At 31.4% G+C, this 20,096-nt stretch overlaps 2 protein-coding genes and 1 pseudogene across 2 annotated transcripts; 1 reads left to right on the forward strand and 2 right to left on the reverse strand.

Moving 5' to 3' along the window:
- LOC114367532 (GDSL esterase/lipase At5g33370-like) lies at positions 1 to 3,722 on the reverse strand. The gene is made up of 5 exons (XM_028324729.1): positions 3,151 to 3,722; positions 2,911 to 3,038; positions 1,275 to 1,517; positions 652 to 904; positions 1 to 445 (listed from the first exon to the last, which is right to left on the reverse strand). The coding sequence occupies exons 1-5, from the start codon at positions 3,401 to 3,403 to the stop codon at positions 207 to 209; spliced, it is 1,116 nt and encodes a 371-aa protein (XP_028180530.1). The 5' UTR covers positions 3,404 to 3,722; the 3' UTR covers positions 1 to 206.
- Positions 3,723 to 7,584: 3,862 nt separating this feature from the next.
- Positions 7,585 to 9,263, forward strand: LOC114368529 (annotated as a pseudogene).
- A 2,916-nt stretch (positions 9,264 to 12,179) lies between these two features.
- Positions 12,180 to 14,411, reverse strand: LOC114367349 (AAA-ATPase ASD, mitochondrial-like). The gene has a single exon (XM_028324513.1). The coding sequence runs from the start codon at positions 13,891 to 13,893 to the stop codon at positions 12,391 to 12,393; it is 1,503 nt and encodes a 500-aa protein (XP_028180314.1). The 5' UTR covers positions 13,894 to 14,411; the 3' UTR covers positions 12,180 to 12,390.
- Between the last annotated feature and the right edge of the window lie 5,685 nt (positions 14,412 to 20,096).

Here is a 20,096-nt window from a genome sequence, read left to right on the forward strand (position 1 = left end):
TTTCTATCTTTGAAAGTCAAAACAATTAAGTAATAGCTTGATGAGATTTCAAGCTCCAATCATGGATACATTACGAAAATTACACAAGTTAATTGATTCCATACAAACAACAAATCCAATTACAGTAAGAGCTATCATGCATTGGCATTGAGGACCAAGTTAGTGATAACAAACTATTCATTATTAGGTTAATTTGTAATTAATCTTCACGAATGTGCTCGAGCATCCAAGGCCAGAATTGTGCTGAGGTTCATAGGCTTCATATACTTTGTAGAACCTGACATAATTTGTTCTACAACAAGTTTGTTTGCCTTTTCAGTTGGATGGAATGGATCCCAAAATGCATGCAATTCTCGGTTGGGGCATAGGTTGGAGACTGGCAAGCATAGCCCCATACCATTGTAGGGTCCTTGTCCACAACAAGCTACTTTTGATGTATTAAATCCTACCCAGTTTGACAACATGAAATGTAAGGATTTAATTGAAGTGATAATTGTCCAAGTTTAATAATAAGCATTTTGTTTAAGAAATATCTCTAGTTAATGTGGATCTATCACAATGAAGGTACACGAGGCCACACATATTTAAGCTAAGTCAAGAGTGTCCACAATTAAGGTGACTAAACAAGTGACAAATTATTCTATAGAGTACCATAAGCATTGGGATTGGTGATGTAGTCATTGTGCATGAGTGCTGTATTTGCAGCAATGAAAACGTCGCTGCCAAGTTTCTTGTTGAGTTCAAGTAGCATTTGCTCTAATTGAGGGTTGTACAATGCTGCAGCACGTTGTAGATCAGCAGAACATTCTCCATTTTTGCCTCGCATAGCCAATTCTGCAGGGGCACAACCCAATGGCCCTGTCCCTGTCACAAGAACTCGCCGAGCTCCCAGATCATATAGCCTCTGCATTTTTATTATTACAAATGAAACAAAGGTAAGAACACAAAAATACTACTATTTGTTTTTTATGTGCTTTTTGTTAGGTTATGTTTAGATAAACTTTTTTGTAAGTATTTACAAGTGATAAAAATAAGAAAGGAAAATAAATTAAATTTTTTCTATATATTAAAATTAATTTATGCACTTTAGTTTTTAAAAACTTATTAATGGTGGACTTCTATAAAAGTTAAATGCATGTATATGTTTATTTTATTAGTTTCCAAAACAAATTACAAGAAAAATTCAATATATTTTATCTTTTTATTTTCTTCTTGTATAAATATTTAAGGAGAAGTTTATTGAAAGAGAACTTAATTAATTTACTTTAATATACCTGCAAGTGCTTGCTATAGCGAGTGATGAGAAACTTGACATAGTCCGGGAGTGAATATTGACGAGACCTTGCAGTAGAATCCACTAGGAAGTAGTTGTTTACAAAGTCATTGCCACCAACGGTGATGAGAATCAACGCTTGATTCACGAGTCTTTTAGTTCGTGGGACACCAATTAGAGCACTCAGTCGTTGTTGGTACTCTTTAAAATATTCTAGTTGTTGATGCATTTTAATTATGTTCATCTGCAAAAGTTGCATTAATAATTAAGCATTGCCAACTACACGCATAAGGAAAAAAGCAGTGCCAACTATATTTATAAGAAAGAAAAAAAAAGCATTGCCAACTACAAATGTTTGCATATCTTATTTTGGAATCGAGAAGTTCAATTTGTACATGACCCTTTTTTGCAAATTAAGAGAGATTAAAGAAAAGAGTGAAAAATATGAAATAAGTTAAGCAATGTAATTGAGAATATGGAGAAAAAAACAAATTGTAAAAAAGTATCCTAAAAGATACTAATAAGAATAAGATAACTCTTTTAAATTTGCCCTTATTTAGAACGCGCGTATTTTCACTTTTCATTTCACTCATTAATATGTTACTGTTCGACCATAAATAAATGTTTAGGCCCATTAAGTATGATCTGGAATCTACCACCTTGTCTTAGATTCAAATTCCTGTGGTTTAGCGCTTCCATGTTTTCCGGGCTTTAATACAATTTATGATCAGTTTGACTTATAAATCACAATGGTAGGAGTATAACTTTAATTAGAATTCTACTAGTGGTCTAGCGGGGAAGAGTTTAGACTTTAGATAAGTACAAACCTCGCTGTTAGTACTATTTTACCAAAGAAAATATTAAATATATATACTAATAACTGATTGTCAAGCTAATTACAAATTTATTAACAAAAATTGATATAATTAGTAGATGATTGAATTTGTTAAAAACTCGATTCTTAGTCATTATATGAAAAGATCTTTATCAGAAAAGATAAAACTATTAATCTCTTAATTATGAGTTAAGACAAAGCTTTTGGTCATACAAAAAAGAGTAAACATGTAATTTCGTTTCCATAAGTGGCAACTTGCTTTAGTTTGTAAAACTACCTGTCTATAATTTAATCCCCACTTTCTCAAATGTCTAACAAATTAGACCTTTCCTGTTAGAGTTAACCAAACTTAGAAACTAAATACTTTATAATAAAGGGACTCACTCACCACTCTCATTCATCTATGCATGCTCATTCTTGAATCTTGATCGACTCTAATATTTTTTTTCTTACTTTAATATAACTTGATTTTTTTGCAAAAGAATTTACCCCTTTGCACAAGCAACAAGCATCTGCATCAAGCATTCGAAGGCTAAAATCTATTGCCCTTCAGCAGATAACAATCGTTGCCAATTCTGGTTTTTTACACGAAGGAAAATGGGGATGAAATATTGTAGTTATTCAAGTGTACCTATTCCACTAAATATATATGTAGGTCTAGTTGGACCTACATAAATTTCGATAAAAAGAAGATAATATATTAAGAAATGCGTTTCATGTTAATGCTCTTTTTACTTATACATGAAACAAAGAAAGCAGCTAGCTGGAATTTCATGTCATTAATGAATTAATAAGTACTTACAAACTGATCTCCTGTATCGTTAAGGATTCCAACGCCAGCGGAAGCAAAATTGGCACCAACTAAGAGATTCTCTCTCGTTAAGTCCGGGCTCAAGTAAGGCATTGTAGACTCAGCACCAAGTTCCTGACCTATAGATACATCAATTTTTAATGTTGATGAGACTAAAATTAATGACCGTATGATAAATAAGTGTTTGGACATACATTACAATTTTATTTTTTTCATATATGGAAACTTAACTGATAAAATCAGGAATGTTGAAGCCGTTAGAGAAGCGTCCAGTTGCTCTATGAGTTGGGTAGTCAATTCCATAAGGAGGGGCATTAGCACGAGCAATGGTTTGCAAATAGTTGTTGTTTCCATTGTCAACAAGCGAATCTCCAAACACAAAGAATGCTCTTGGCCTGGCTTCACTTCTAGGGACAATAAAGCCAAGTAGTACTAAAACTAAACCTAGATTTACCAAATGAACAAAACTTGACGAGGATGCCATTGGAATGAACCTTTGAAGTATTGTCTTGGTTTTGGAAGGGTTTGTTTTAGATATGTGATGAGGAGCTTACTTACCTGGGAGACATATACAAGTCTTGAAGACGTACCTTTCCCACCAATGTTATAAATAGCATGAATAATTGAATATTGCATGAGCTTAGGGCTTTCCGATTTTGGGTGCTCTTTTATTGACGGTTTTAAGTTCTAGCTCTAGAAATTGTGGCAACGTTACGAGCTTAATTTCGATGGGTTGGTCGCATTGAGACGCAAGAACAATGAGTTTCCACTTTCTAGTGGATGCATGCTTTGACTTTGAGTTAGAAGTTAATTTGGGATTAGATAGATATATGGATATGCCTCTCTGTATCGACCAATATAACTATTTGGATATAAAAAAAAATAGATATGATAATTGATATTTCTTAATTTAATCGACCAGTACTAGCTTTGTTTGGTGATGACCTCGTTTCATGAAGGTTTTGAAAAACTTGTCAAACGAGCGTTTAATGCATAGTAATACTAATAACGAATTAATATTTGAGCTAAGTCTACGGTGCAACGTCATTTTGTTACCCCACTCAATAAATTATCCGACCCCTCCTTTTCCCACTTCTGAGGCTATTAAAATACTACCAACGTTGGAAAAATAATAAACAATCTTAAAATCATGTCTCTGTCTCTTTTCCCTCTACTTGGTAAACATAAAAAAAATTATGCTTCGTAAATACAACGTATCCTATATATAAAGATACACTAGTTTAGTAATTTTAAAAGCAAATTGCACTAGATTGGTAAAAAGAAGCCTTTGATAGAATGAGTATACACTTTATCTGACAATTAAAAATTGCTATTGCAATATGGAAAATGCTAAATTTACGGATTAGCTTTGGTAAAAAACACACAAAAGGTTATTTCCTTGAAATATTCTTTTTTTATACTAAGATTTGTTTTAAAAAAAAACTTCTATGTTATAGTAGTGAAATACCACCGGAGCTCTTGGATATTTGCCATCCTTTATCCATCCTAATGAGAATCCATGTTCAATACTCGCTGATCGGAGGAATGGTATAGCTAATCTCTCTCTCTTTATTTCTTTCTTGAGAAAGCGCTCTTTTTCTCTTTGTTGCAAAGTCGTCTTATAGAATGCTAATGGTGAGAACTCGTGGCTTGACACACCATCTTTCAATAATGTCCAAGCATATATATATATATACACACACTAATAGCTAATGTCGAGAGCAATGACTGTAGCTCTCGGGTCTAATAACATTATCCATTTTGTTGATGATACTTTTCCAAAACCACCACTTGAAGATCTCAATTTCTTGTCTTGGGATCGATGCAATAAGTTGGTTTTATCCTGGATCAATCATTCTTTGAATTCATGCATTAATTGTAAAGAGTGTGTGTTGTGGATGGAATTTTCCTCAGAAGTATGGAATAACCAGATGGAATTTGTTAGATTGCTTGCCATGTAATCTGATTCTCTCAAGAAAGTCTTACGGGGAAAGTGACTATGTTAACTATTAGATTTTTTAAAGGGTTTATTAAAGACTTTTCGTTCATTTGAACTTGCTTTGATGGACTTTCTTCCATGTATCAATAAAGACTTTTCATTGTTAATTCAACAAGAGAGACAAATGAGCTCACAATTTTAATAAAATTTAGATGTTGATAATCGTGATTAAGAGATGCTGCCAGGTTGTTCATAAACTTGTGGTGGCTACTCCGGTTGTTCATATAAAGATAATAATCCTAAAATGACAATGCTGTCCTCACTGACAACAATTTCTAAGTGTTCCCATCATGGAATGAAACGTGTTAGTCTAAGCAAACGCAGCAACGGAGAAATGCTTGCATTCAATATTCTTCAAAGTTGACTCTAAGTCAAGCAAATGAGCAATGCTGTGACAAATGCGTAGCACCGTCAATGGGGACAAAGCGTTGTGGAATTTTATGTTTATGGCTATTGTAGTTAAGATGGGGTGTGGCAATAAAAGAGTGACCAACTAGCAAGTTAGTCACACAACATAAGAAAAGTTCAGTTTCTCATAAGTGTGCTTTGTCCTGAAGACATCATTAGAGGAAATTTTGCTTTTTCCAAACTCTAGTCAAGCTCCCAAGTGTGCTTCTTTGGTGGTTAATTGAAGACGGTTCAAGCTTCCAACAACTCTCTAAACCCAACCAATCCTTGAAGAACAATGAGAGGAATTGAAGAGATTTGAGTGTGGTTGTGTGTGTGAGTGTGTGGTTGAGTAGAGAGAAGAAAAGAGAGATGAAAGTTTGACCCAAGCCCAAAAACTATAAAATTTGGCTTCACTCAATTTTTGTCACTTGTCCTATTAGTAGGTGATTAGGATTAATTTTAGAAGCTAATTAATTTAATCTAAACTTTTGTAATTATTTACATCTAACTAAGAGGAGTTATCTCTAAGTAATGAAAGGTTTATTTGGTTGGCCACGTACTTAGGAGTACTGAAATTTAAAACAAAAGGATTAACTTAGTGTTTGTTGTTTGGTAATTAAATAGCATTTTATAATTTTTTTAATTGATAAAATAATTATTTTGATTCATTCTTCAACTAAAATTTTATCTCACATAAATATTTTATAATTTTTTTAACTGACTTTGTGTCTCTTTTTTTTATATATAGATGTATAAGATTTCATATTTGACACTCAACTAATTTTCTCTCACTCAATTATTTTATTTTGGGATAACATTATAATCCATATAAAGATATTTAGTAATAATTTTTTAACAGAAAGTTAACGAAATTTGAAAGAAAAACTAAAAAAAGGAAAACAAGTATCATACACTCTAATATATATGCCATGAGAGGGAAGTAAACATAATAGCATAAAAGGGAGATCGCATTGTACTAATGACAACCTTTATTTGCGTAAAAAAATGACATTTTTATGAGAGAAGAGTGTATATAATTAAAAATATATTTTAATTATTATTTAACCTAATTTAAAATAAAATATTCCATCTAATCATATTTATAAGATGTATTTACCTAATTTATCAAGATTAAAGAAAATAATTAATTTAGATAAATATGTTTTAAATTTATATTCTTTTTCCAAAATTAGCACTATCATTAATGCTCCTTTTCTTTCTCTTCTAATTATTTTGCATTATAACTTCTGATTGGAGTATTTTAGTTTAAAAATAATTAATGCAAGAAATATAATAAAATGATATTATAAAAGGATAAAACATAATTTTTTATTTGGATCTTATAAATAGTATAAGAGGAAGTAACATTATGTAAGTAAATAGGATTAAACATAAGTAATAAGTTAGTGTTTAAATAATGTTATTAATGTAGTATTTAAATATATATATATATATATATATAAATTAATATTTTCTATATTGTATCAATTGCTATATTTATTAAATATAATTTTTTTATAATATTATCAAATATACATTTATTAAATTTAAATATAATATAGTTATTAAATTTATAATAAACTTAAATACTAACTTTCGTTATAGCTGCGTGAACACAATCGAACAAGCAAATAAACTAAGCCAATGAAAAATTTAATAATAGAATTAATTTATCACATTTGTTTATAATTAGGAATTAAATTTGTATTTTTTGTCATTATTATTATTTATATAAAAAAAATTGATAAAACTTATATATATATTTTTTAAATAATTAAAAGGTATAAGCAAAAATATAGTGCATTTCAATCTAAAAGAGTGATACAATGATAATGATATAAGATTTTAATATGTTCAAAAGCGTGTAAATAATTTATTTAACAAAAGAATATGTGTTCGATTTTTAGTATTTAATACAAAAAAATTGGAACAACGACCACCATGGGTGAAGCTGAATGAGATAAGTCTCTTATCTAATAAATTGGAGTAGTATTTAAAATGGTCTTGATAATGAACACAATTTGTATCGGACATATTTAAATAATAATCAATTTTAAAACATTTTGACAATCGTGTTTAAGAGATGCAGTCTTGTTCATAAACTTGCGGTGGCTCCTCCTGACTCCGGTTGTTCTTCCATTAAATATGATCTCAAAATGACAATGCTGTCCTCACATACTTTATCAGAGACAACAATTTCTAAGTGGAATTACAATCACATATACAGAAGGGATTCAATTTGTAACACTAAACGTCTCTGTTTTCAAGAATTTAGAATGGCTGGAAGTCTCACACTGTGGACTAGAAGGGACTACTTCAATTCTCTTCATGGGACCTTGCCCATTTCAATCAGAATGGTTGACATGACTAACAACATCATCAGTGGTGAAATACCACCAGAGTTAGGATACTTGTCATCCTTAAAATTGACCAACAATCATTCACCATTACCACTTCCCGGGATTGATGTGGACTTTTCCTATAATAATTTGAAGGGTCCCATCCCAGATGGTTTCCCTGCGTCTTCGCTAATAGGCAACAAGGATGTATGTAGCGACAATTGGTATATTCAAACCGGACTCAAATTCCAGCCTTGTCCAGCCCACGACCACATAGTATTGGGCAATCTGTTGGTCATAGTACTTCCTGTACTTATTTCTCTAATCATGGCCTTCTTACTGTGCCTGAGGCATATTTTCCTTGAAACTAAGAACAAAGATACAAAGGCAACTGCAACGACCAAGAATGGGGACTTGTTCAGTATATGGAACTATGATGGAAGCATAGCCTATGAAGACATCATTAGAGCAATCGAAGACTTTGACATGAAATATTGTATTGGAACAGGAGCATATGGAAGTGTTTACAAGGCACAATTACCAAGTGGCAAGGTTGTTGCTGTGAAGAAACTCCATGGCTTTGAAGCAGAGGTGCCTGCTTTTGACGAGAGTTTCAGAAATGAGGTCAAAGTATTATCAGAAATAAAGCACCGACATATTGTGAAGCTCCATGGATTCTGCTTGCATAAAAGAATCATATATGTTCTTGGTCTATGAGTACATGGAGAAAGGAAGCCTGTTTTCTGTCTTGTTTGATGATGTGGAAGCGATGGAATTGGATTGGAAAAAGAGGGTTAACATTGTGAAAGGCACTGCACATGCTCTCTCATATCTTCATCATGACTGCACCCTTCCAATAGTTCTCAGAGACATATCAGCCAGCAATATCTTGATTAACTCAGAGTGGCAGCCTAGTGTTGGTGACTTTGGCACAGCTCGATTCCTCAGCCTTGATTCATCCAATCGAACTATAGTTGCTGGAACCATTGGATACATAGCCCCAGGTAAATTGTTCATATCTTTCTTTTTAGTTTTACTTTTTTTGGTTCCTTTCCCTTTTTACCTATGTTCTCTGGTTCATGATTTGATGCAGATCGTGCCTAATCAATACATATAACAGGCAGATGGACTAGTTTTTTTAATACCGAGTTTATATAAATTGTAGATTTTAATATTATTATTTTTCAACTATTTTCCTTTTGATCTTTGAATCTGTTCTTGTTAATGTTATAAATGCAGAGCTTGCATATACTATGGTTGTGAGTGAAAAGTGTGATGTGTATAGCTTTGGAGTGGTGGCACTTGAAACTTTGATGGGATCGCATCCTAAGGAATTACTGTCTTCACTTCAATCAGCTTCTACTGATAATGGCATCACCTTATGTGAAATATTGGACCAACGCCTCCCACAGCCAACAATGTCAGTTTTACTAGACATAGTTCGTGTTACCATAGTGGCATTTGCGTGCTTAAATCCCAATCCTAGCTCTCGCCCAACAATGAAATGCGTCTCTCAATGTTTTCTTAGCCAGCTCAAACCATTAAACATTCCTTTGCGTGAAATTTCATTGCAGCAGCTCATGAGTCAAGAACTCAAACATTATTTAAATTTGTGAACTCATGAAAGAAAGTGAAACTTCTAGTTGAAATTAGACCTGTCAGCAACCAATAAAAGCTCTAAAGATTTTCAGTATTTTCCCCTATGTGAGTTTTGGTCATGTTACTTGTTAGTAAAGAAGTTTCAAAATTTGATTCATGTATTTTGTTACAATTCCTTTGCAGGTGTTAAAAAATACAATATGAAAAATCGTGTTACCATCCTAGAGTAAGCAAAATGGTGGTAGGTGGAACTTTTCATTTATTTTCTTATCGTTGGAATAATAGAATTAAAGTGAAACGCACAATTTAAAATGTTTAGAAACTTTCTGCAGAACGTTTTTAAACTAGTATACTCAAAGCACCCCGCAGCAAAATACAGATCAAGATATAATACTTGTTTAATTTGTAATTCAATGAAAATCAGGAATAGTGAGAATGGGAAGATTTGACATAGAGGAAAGAAATAGTCCATGTTTCTATAAGGATGTAATTAACCTGAACACTGTTATGTCAACTCATTGTCATTAACTATCATTTCCTCTTGCCTGCTCCTTATTTTCTTTTCTTTTTTTTTAAAAAAAAATTCCTTATTTCCTTATTCCACTTGTACTTCAAGTACACGTCTACTAGCTAGTTCGAAATAAGTGATTAAAAGTCTGGTATTTTTTGAGTTATAAGTGAAGGTAATGTCATCAGTGAGGTGGGAATGGTTTAATTAAGGATGGATTTAGACAGGTTTCACTTTATTTTTAATTGACTTGAAATTTTAACAAAACCATTTATTAGGACTTGTATTTAATCTGATTAAAGCAAGAGACTGAATAACATATGATATAGGATCGGATAAATTTTATATATATGGACAGACGTGTTGTCAAGTTTGGGTGTGGAAGATGCAGATTCATGTCTTCGCATATCTGTGTGTAACCTGATAACTGATACTTTTCGTTAGTTTGTTATTTTTTCAGATATAGACATTTAACTTAGTAACTGGTACAGAAGTGAGTAATAGAGGCTGAGGCAAAGGCAATTGTGGGAGGTCATCAACTTCTAGAGGAAGAAATTACCTCGTTTAAGGAAAAACACTAAAGTGTATACTTACGTAACATCATAGATCACATGGTTGACACTTGTTATGAAAAGCATGGTACAATTTGTACTATCCTTCACACTGAAAAATCAAGTGCTTGGATTTTAGGCATGGTAGCAACTGATCATGTTGTCATTCCCTATCTTATTTTTAATATTATAAAAGAATCAAAATACACAGAGGTTACCAGATGCTTCTCAAGTCTCAACTCACAGTACTGTAGGAACTATCAACTAAGTTTTTCTCAGAACACCTTTACCTTAACTAATGTGCTATACACAACGGCATTTACATTCAATTTAATTTCTCTCTCAAAGATGATTGAGTCTCTAATTTGCCAACTAACCTTTATTGATGATGTTTGTCATATACAGAACAAGTCCTAATTGAAGTTGATTTGTACAACTATAAGAGCAATATAAGAACATAGAGTGATATAATTACTCTAATCTTTAATGAGAAAAGGGAATATTTCATGTGCCCATCACATGATAAAATGTGGAATTAATTCATATGAAAAGAAATAATAGTAATATATTTTTTCTTATAATTAAATCACCAACTTATAAATCTTACTAAATAAATTGTGGATTCAAAAAATTATTTTAAAGACTTACATATTAAATTTAGTAATAAAACGAGGTTAAAAGTGAGTTAGAGAATAATTAGTTTGGTATTTTCTCGTGAATGTTTGACTATCTGGGTGTAAAGTAATTATACCCAGGTGTGTTTGGATTACGATTACAAAGCTTCAAAACATCCGTATGCACATTCCAAGGCACTAAACAGAGAAAGAACTCTAGTGTTGTATTGAAAAAAATGAAGTTACGGGTGAATCTTGCAGACGACCCATGTTTCAGAGAAACTGTCTATCTAAGATTGTCTCTCTATCTATCTGTAGGTCTTGTACCTCCGTAGTTACTTCCTACACCTAATCCAAAATATAAAATTACATTACAAATTAGTTTTTCCGTCTAAATTTTTAGATTCTTAAAAGATTAATCCAAAATATAATTTTACATTCTAAATTAAGCATTATGGAAGTTAAAAAAAAATGCAGGTAGCAATTATGGAGAAACAGGAAGTAATTGTATGAGCGGTCCAGGCCGAAACCATACTTGCATGTAACACATCAGTCATTGTATGGATAATGGGTTTGTGCATGACTTTTTATTTTTGTCTGGCAAGAGACATCTAAAACTAACATTAAAGACAATATTAAAATAAGTTTAGCATGGATTTCAATGCACACTTTACTATTATTTGGAGAATTAACTCTCAATTTCATCCCTCAACTCAACTTTTAATTTGTCTTTTAAATTGTCCTAAAATAGGAAAAAATTCTACAAGTAATTTCTATAGTATTAAAAATCATATTAAGTAATCTTTTAAATATGGAAAACTTTTTCAAATTAGTGATTGAAGATTAGTAAAATATAGTAGTTTAAAAACTAAATTGATAGATATTCAAGAATTTATATATATAATTTTATTACTTTAGGTATTTATAAGAGAGAGTAATTCTTGGAGGACCAAATGGTTTATTTGTTATTTTGTTTGCACCTTGAAGTTTTATACAAGAATTGCTTGGAAAATTATATGGGTTTAGCAGCCCGAGTAACATGCGTTCAACCACTAAGAATGTTTATATATATATATATATATATATAGCCATTAAGAATGTTAAGATAATTGATTGCGGTACATAGTGAATAAATTTCTAACTCTACAATAAATCATAACGGCTATATATGATTGTTTCTTCAAGGCGGTATTCTACCATGCACCAGGTATGATGCTGTTTCAAAATACCTGAAATTGAATATGGAATGATAAGAACGTGTGAATGAGAATGATAGATCTAATTGACCCCTTAAAGAACAACACAATAATATTGCTGAATAGATGTTTCAACCACAAATTGAACTACAGGAGATGATTGCTATCAATTCAGCTGAAAAGATACATGCAGTGGACAAAATAATAATGCAGCAGAATAGATATCTTAGCCAGAAAGTGTAACAATCTCAATCAAGAGTATTTCCATTTCCCACTCAAAGCACGAATCCATTTTCCTTCACATCTTCCACACTGTGCCCATTATTTTTGTTCTCCTGCTGAGTAGGTTCCCCCTTGACCTTTTCTTCATTCAACCCTGCTTCTTCCTCTTCTTCTTCTGCCACCTTTTTCTCAAGAGATTGAATCAAATTCAGCAAGCAAGACTCTACATCCTCATTCAAACACTTTGGCATGAGATTCTCAGCAATATCAGCAGGAGTCACATTGGTCACTTCCAACAAATTCGCAATTCTAGCGAACAAATAGTGCGAATCAACATCCAAGTAGTTCTTGGCAAGCACCTTGAATGCCTCAAAGCGGCAATAGGACAATTCAATGTGTTTGTCCATCCTACCTGTCCTAATAAGAGCAGGATCAAGCTTGTCCACAAAGTTTGTTGTGAAAATAATAATCCTCTCTCCCCCACATGCTGACCAAATGCCATCAATGAAATTCAACAACCCTGATAGAGTTACCTTGCTATTCTTGTTACCCTCCTCTTCATCTTTCTTACTAGGATCTTTTGGTTCCTCTTCCTCACCCCTTTCCCTCCTCATGTTCCTCTGGCCGGTGAGATCGAGCGAGCAATCAATGTCTTCAACAACTATAATAGCCTTACTAGAAGTCTCAATCAACAACTTCCTCAACTCAGTGTTGTCCTTCACTGCAGTCAGCTCAAGATCATAGACATCATAGTTCATGAAATTAGCCATTGCAGCTATCATAGTAGACTTACCAGTCCCGGGAGGACCGAAGAGCAAGTAGCCGCGCTTCCAAGCCTTTCCAATCTTGGCATAGTAATCCTTCCCATTCCTGAACTTGACAAGGTCATTGATGATCTCTTCCTTCTTCCAATGCTCCATTGCAAGAGTCTCGAAAGTCGCAGGGTGCTCGAACACTATGTGGCTCCACTTTGATTGTTTGTAGCCATACCAACCACTGCTAGGATTGTTGGTGTACAACTTCCTCTGCCTGTTTCTCAAGGCAATTTCTTTCCCCTCTTCCAACACATGTTTGATGTAAGAAACGGTGATGAGATCCCTATGCTTTTTGTTGAAAGTGAGCTTGAAATATCTCTTTCCATCAGGGGGAGAATAGTAAGAGAAGGAATATGCATGAGGGTTAGAGGCAGTTTTGCTAGCAGCCCACCAGAGCTTCACACCTTGGAATTCATCGGTGACCTCTTCGTCGTCGTCCATGCTAAGCACCAAAGGCTTCTGGCTATCTTTCACCACTTCAGCTTTGAGTCTTTTGGCTAGTTGCGAAGAATTCTCACTGAGATAGGTTTGAATGGCAGTGTAAGCTTCGCTACGCTTGAGTCTCTCTCCTGAGAACTCAGGGAAGGTGATTTCGACATAAGGGTACAAGAGGTTCACCACTTTCTGACAGTGGATTTGAAGAGTGTCGCGAAGCGCGGCAGGGAAAAAACGCTCAACCATGGCATACACAAACATGATTGTGGCCATCAATGAACCCATTTGGGTCCATAGTTCCCCCATCCCACACAAACACTACTGACACTAGTGTTGTGTGTGTGTGTCTGTGGTGTTATTTTACTTGGCTAGGGATGCATAATATAAGGAGCAGAGAAAAGGGTGTTTTCTTTTTGGGGCGGTGTCCCTCGAAGCTGTAATGTCACATACATGAGAATCTGAGTTGAAGTGGAAGAAGAGGTCGCTGTCAGTGCTAAACGAATCCATTTGACAATGAGTGATGTTTGCCAAGTCCAAGCCACTTTTTCTCTGCTGGATTGGAAAATTTGGCCCCCCAATGTTTGTCATGTACGATGGAAGCTTGAGCATGTTTGGATGAGGATGGAAACACAAGAATAATGGATCACTACTCCTCTAAGTAATAAAGCAAACCCCACATTCGCAACTTGCCATGCACTCATCATCTAGCTCTAGCTAGCTACTTAACCCAACCATACATTTTCTGATCATGATATCAATCAAAATCGATCCATTCAATCCACACCTTTCTTTTTCTTTTCTTCTGTCGTTTATATATACAAGTCTTGAGAATTTAAGTTGAAGTTAAATCATTTTTTTTCTTCCATAAATGCATACTCTCTCTCTTTATGCTACTTGTTCATAAACATTTGTTTTATTTAGCAATTATTCACTTTTAATTTGTTGCTTTAATTGTTGACGTATTAAGCCAATTAAGTTTTTTGATTTTTAAAATTAAGCAAAACTATTTCCATTGTCAATTGTTTAAAAAAAAATCTCTAATTAGTATTTACCGCCTATTAATAAACTTTTATTTTAGCTATATATCAAATATATATTCAAGTAGTACTTGTTATTTAATTATCAGTATTGCCACCTTTTTTGTTCCAATGTTACGCACAATTTAAATGTTTTGGTTTTGGATGACAAAAAGTTGTGGAGATGAAGAAAAGGATGCTTCGAGTACTATTTATGATCAAGTGGTGAACTTCAAAAAACATTATATAAACAAAGCCAATAAGACTGGTAATGTTTTATGAAACTATAAGGGTGAAAATAAATTAAAATGTTACAATAATAAATAGCTAGGTTATGACGTGTTTGAGATGGGATTGATAACTTAACCAAATGCTGGTTGATATTGACTGAAGTAAGTTTTGTCGTTGCTGTTCAAAATTGCTCGACAATGGTAGAACTCTCGGGCAAGGGCTAAGATGTCGCGAGGAACAAGTGGGTACTTTTAAAAGGAAATCCAATGCTCAAGTCCGTAATTACTTGACTAGAATAACAGTATATAATAAATACTTAATATAAAATTGTTTTATTTAAAGTAAGTTAAGATGAATTAAATTGCTCGATAAGAGACTCGACAAGAGACTCAGAGCGCCTCTAAATTAGGCTTGGCTGTGTTGTGTGGAATAAAAAAAATTAAATTAAAATTTTGTTAAAATATAAAATTTACACTAATTTTTTTAACATTTTTCTTCAATTCCCTTCTAATTCCCTGCATCAAATCAGGAGTTAGCCATCGATTAGACAAGTTTGCTTTTATATAATGATATGATAAAGTAAATATTTTTCTTTAAACATACCATTTATTTTATACCCAAAAGTCAATTAAGATTGGAATGTTAAATCACAGTTTTGAATTTTGATATAGCTTACTATTTAAATGAAAATGAAATATTAATATTGTTTTTATGTCAGTAATATTTATCAAATATCCTATTAAAATTTTAAACTATTTATTTAATCATTTAAATATTAATATACTATTATTATAAAAACAAATAAATTAATATCATCATCACTGATTGTTAAAGTAAAATGTAATGTTAATTAAATAAATATAGAAAAATATTAAATGAGAAAACATAGCAAGTAATATAGTGAAATAGAAAAATACATTATTTATTTAAATTATAAAAATATAAATATTGATATTTTTTTGGTAGGATTAATGTTGATGGTTTAAGAAACCTAAAATATAATTAGAAACAAAATCTATCTCACAAAAGAATTTAATGTCCTGTTTAAATGAGAATAAAAAAATGATAAATGATAAATTAAAAACATATTTTTATTTGATTGAAAAGAAAAAATGAATTAATTTTTTTTAATTTAAATTTCAAAATTCCTTCTTTCTTCTTACTCTCAATCAAAGAGTCAAGTATATAATATGAATTTAAAATGATTATATTCATAAATTTACTCTGTTCATCTCCTTTTTTCCTATTTTTATTTTTATCCCTTTTTTTATCATATTTCTCATTTTCTTATATAGAAATATTCTCAAAACCGAATCAGATCAATCCGCTAGACTGAAAAAATCAGCGAACTGGTATAGTGTCCTATCCAAGTAGATTACAAAATTGACCTTGATAAAAACCAGATAAAAATCATTAAATCATTAATGGTGAACCCTATTTTATAAACATTATTATATAGTAATGCAATTCATAGTATAAGAGTAAGACTACATTCGAAATGCGGCATCGTAGCGCACCGTTCCACAACACAAGCGGTGAAATTAATCAGAACCCTTTTGAAAAGACGTAGAAGCAAATGCAAAGCATATTATTCACTTTTGCAATTAATTTACTAACTTAGCAACAAAATAAATGTGGTTGTCTTCGTTTACTATGTTCAAATCACATTGTCGGCAACGTATCACACGGGTAAACTATTAGCATGTTAGCAATTTATTTTGACAACCCATGGGGTCACAGTAGACTGTCATAAAAAGGCTTCCGGACTTGTGTGTTTTGTTTGGCTACCTTTAGATAAAGCAATTTTACTTTCTACGACTTGATATAGAAATTAGAATAGTTTGATTGGACATATCACTAACAAATGTTATATGTTAGCAGATAAATATGACATTTTTTATAGATTAAATATCTTATTTTTTAATAAAAATAAATTATCAACATAAATACTACTATATACTTATATTGGTATATACCTGCATAATGTATTATATATATATATATATATATATATATATATATATATATATATATTCTATTAATGCAGTATTATTAAATATTAATTAATACAATACATCACATAATTAGTTTAAATTGTTTATACGAACAATTTAAATTTAGTTAAATAAAATCTTTAGTAACAAAAACGTCTAATGTCTCCATCCATTATTACCCTAAATATATGACATTTTAAGTGAATATATTTCATATAAATATTTATCAAAAGCTTTAGACAAAGTTAAATTAAGCTTAACCCAAAAATTTTATAGTTGACTAAGTCTTCGAATATCAAAAGGAATATAAGGAGCAATCAAATGTAATTAAAGAATTTTCTGACTAGCCCCTAGGGAACTATTTAAAATACAGAATATGATCATCTAATTTTTTAACTTCCAAACAATATCAATTAGATCAACACTACAAGAAAATACCAACATAGGTATGTCTCTAGAGCATGTATATGGTTAAAGCTCATATTTAATTTCTATCTCAAAATAATTTAACCAAAAAATTAACCCAAACCTCCAAAACTTGGAGAAACAGATGAGTCAGCTAGCATCATAGGTATGTCTCTAGAGCATGTATATGGTTAAAGCTCTTATTTCTATCTCAAAATAATTTAAGCAAAAAATTAACCCAAACCTCCAAAACTTGGAGAAACAGATGAGTCAGCTAGCATCCTTTATGAGTAGGTTAGAATACCAAGGGAACACCCTATCTTAACCAGTTGTGAACCTAAGGTAGAATGTTAATGTCATCACCTGAGAAATGAAAGGCGCGCCTAAAGGATTTGGAAGAATATGATGAATCAGGATATGAAATGAGTTAAGTTATTTGTGAGTTATTCAAGTTTCACTCATTAAATACTCAATTAAATTTGTTTATTTGATTAAATAAACATTTAAATTTGACATAAATTTGTTTAAATGAAGTTCGACATTAACAACTCATAAATAACTCATATTGTAAAACCTTAAAAAGTCATATTTAATCATATTTAAGTTTGAATCTAGGATCTCATTAATATTATCTCAAACTTCTACTACTAGACTGATCCTAGTGGTTTTATTTTAAAAAAATCACCTTTGTATGTCAAAAGAAATTCAATGCATTTAATCGAGAGGTAAGTTTTTCTTCACTTGTTTAAGTGAGAGTTAGAAGCATTGGGAGTTTTACTCGACTATAAATAGAAGCCCTCTTTCATAATTTTGGGTAACCCATCTAAGAGAGAAAAGTAAGAGAATTCATTGAGTATTTCTCCTATTATACAGAATGAAATATATTATAAGAGAGTGTAATTGTCCTCTCTTTATATTTAGAGAAATATTAAAAAATTTCCCCTTAATGAAAATATTTCTCTAGTTTGATTTTTCTCTTATCATTTGAGAATTTTTTTCACACTAAAATATTGTGTCAATTCCAACATTTTAAAGTATAATTTTAGTTGAGATATTATTTTATTACTCTGTTAGTGTTAGACGGTTATCCAACAATAGATATGTAATTATCTATTAGTTTCAATAATGATAGCTAAATAACGACCTTTTTATGCAGAGATACTAGTATAAACGTACCTAACTTAAATAAATCGAGTTCGTGTGTTTATCGACTAAAAGTAGGTCCTCTCTTTATTGGTAATTAGCTAATCCTAAGTATTTGTCTGAGACTGTTTATCAAGAAGGGAATTAGAGTCAATGATCTTAAATTGATTATCATAAATGTAAGTACGGATTGATTGTTATCAAACACATATATGAAAGTAATGCATCTGATTTGCACATGCATTTGGATGGGCAAAGATATTGTTGCACTTCAGGAATAAACCAATTACAATATCGAAACATGGGAAGGTTTCAAGAGAAAATGACTTTGCAAATTAAGCTTTTCTCCAAATATTTATAGCTGATTGCGATGAAAGGAACACCGTACCGGTTCGGATTCGGATTAGATGTGGGCACAAATATTCAAGAAATTGGCGCAATTCTTCAAGAGTAGGTAATGGTGGTCCAGTGATCAATTTTGCATTTTTTTAAACCATATATAGTGTCTTTACAATCTAATGTTACATAAATCAAGTGTTTTTCTGTAAAAAAATAAATAAATAAAGGTGCTTTAATAGTTATACATAAATCAAGTTAACAAAGCAATAAATGAATTTGTTGTATCAATCAATATAATTGTGAGATTCATCAATTATGAATTATGAATTTAAGATTGGTCAATGGCAACGGGGGCTACCAACAAAATTACAATGAAATTAAACACGGGGATGAATCACCCATATAGTGTCAGCTATTAGCAGTTGATCTAGTTGAGCAGGCGGTTGCTCATAGAATTCCAAATTAATAAGCTTCCATTTGACACGCCATGTTTGCTAATTCACATGCACATCTATCTGCTTCTCTATTTAAGTATGGTGCAAATCCAGATGTTTAATTAAGAAAGAGTAACTTCATTTATTAATGTGCACAATATATTGTAAATTTAATTTTTGATTCTTATATATAGAAAAAAAAATCTAAATGTTCCAGTCCTCTATTCACGAATGCCATTATATGTTGTAGTAAACTGGCACCTGTAACACTGCCTATTCTCCCATCATTATTATATTGTTACTTTCTGATATTGTCTAATATAATTTATTTATTTTTAAGTTTGACAACTCCAAATTTAAATTGCCTCTAATAGTCATATCCAACCTTTCCATCAAACATATCCACCTGTTATAACCAATTATAAAAATATTTCTTTTACATAAATTATATTTGTACAACAAAACATACAAAGAGAAAAAATGAATTTAAATTTGAAATATAATAAATAATAAGATGAAAAAGAAAGATAAATACAAAATATAATATTATATAAATTGTTATACATGTATCACTTGTTGTCTTGTGTATAAGTATAATTTCTCAAATTATTTCGAATTGAAAGCGCGTCTTAGTAAATTGTACATTTTATCATTCATCAATTTGCTACTTTAAAAAGCTGAAGAAAATTATATTTTAATTTTAAAAAAACATTTTATTCGTACAATAATATTTATAATATTTTTTCTAACATCAATCTTCTTTATTAATATCTTATCATCATATTTTATACTTCTCTTTTTTTCCTATCTTTTTCCTTCCTGATTGTAATATTATAGATTATAAGAACTTATTATATTTAAATAATTTTATTATTATTATTATTATTATTATTATTTTACGAAGATACCAAACATAGCTATATAATACAGTGAACAAGTTGCATACG

This window comes from Glycine soja, chromosome 9 (genome assembly GCF_004193775.1).
Source record: "Glycine soja cultivar W05 chromosome 9, ASM419377v2, whole genome shotgun sequence".
Classification (NCBI taxonomy): Eukaryota; Viridiplantae; Streptophyta; class Magnoliopsida; order Fabales; family Fabaceae; genus Glycine; species Glycine soja.

What these genes read in the sequence shown, in the direction of transcription:
- LOC114367532 (XM_028324729.1), bottom strand. Translation starts at nt 3,403, where the DNA reads ATGGCATCCTCGTCAAGTTTTGTTCATTTGGTAAATCTAGGTTTAGTT. An exon ending in CAACATTCCTGATTTTATCA is followed by an intron (nt 3,039 to 3,150) that starts GTTAAGTTTCCA and finishes ATGTATCTATAG; the next exon opens with GTCAGGAACTTGGTGCTGAG. An exon ending in GCTATAGCAAGCACTTGCAG is followed by an intron (nt 905 to 1,274) that starts GTATATTAAAGT and finishes ATAAAAATGCAG; the next exon opens with AGGCTATATGATCTGGGAGC.
- LOC114367349 (XM_028324513.1), bottom strand. Translation starts at nt 13,893, where the DNA reads ATGGGGGAACTATGGACCCAAATGGGTTCATTGATGGCCACAATCATG.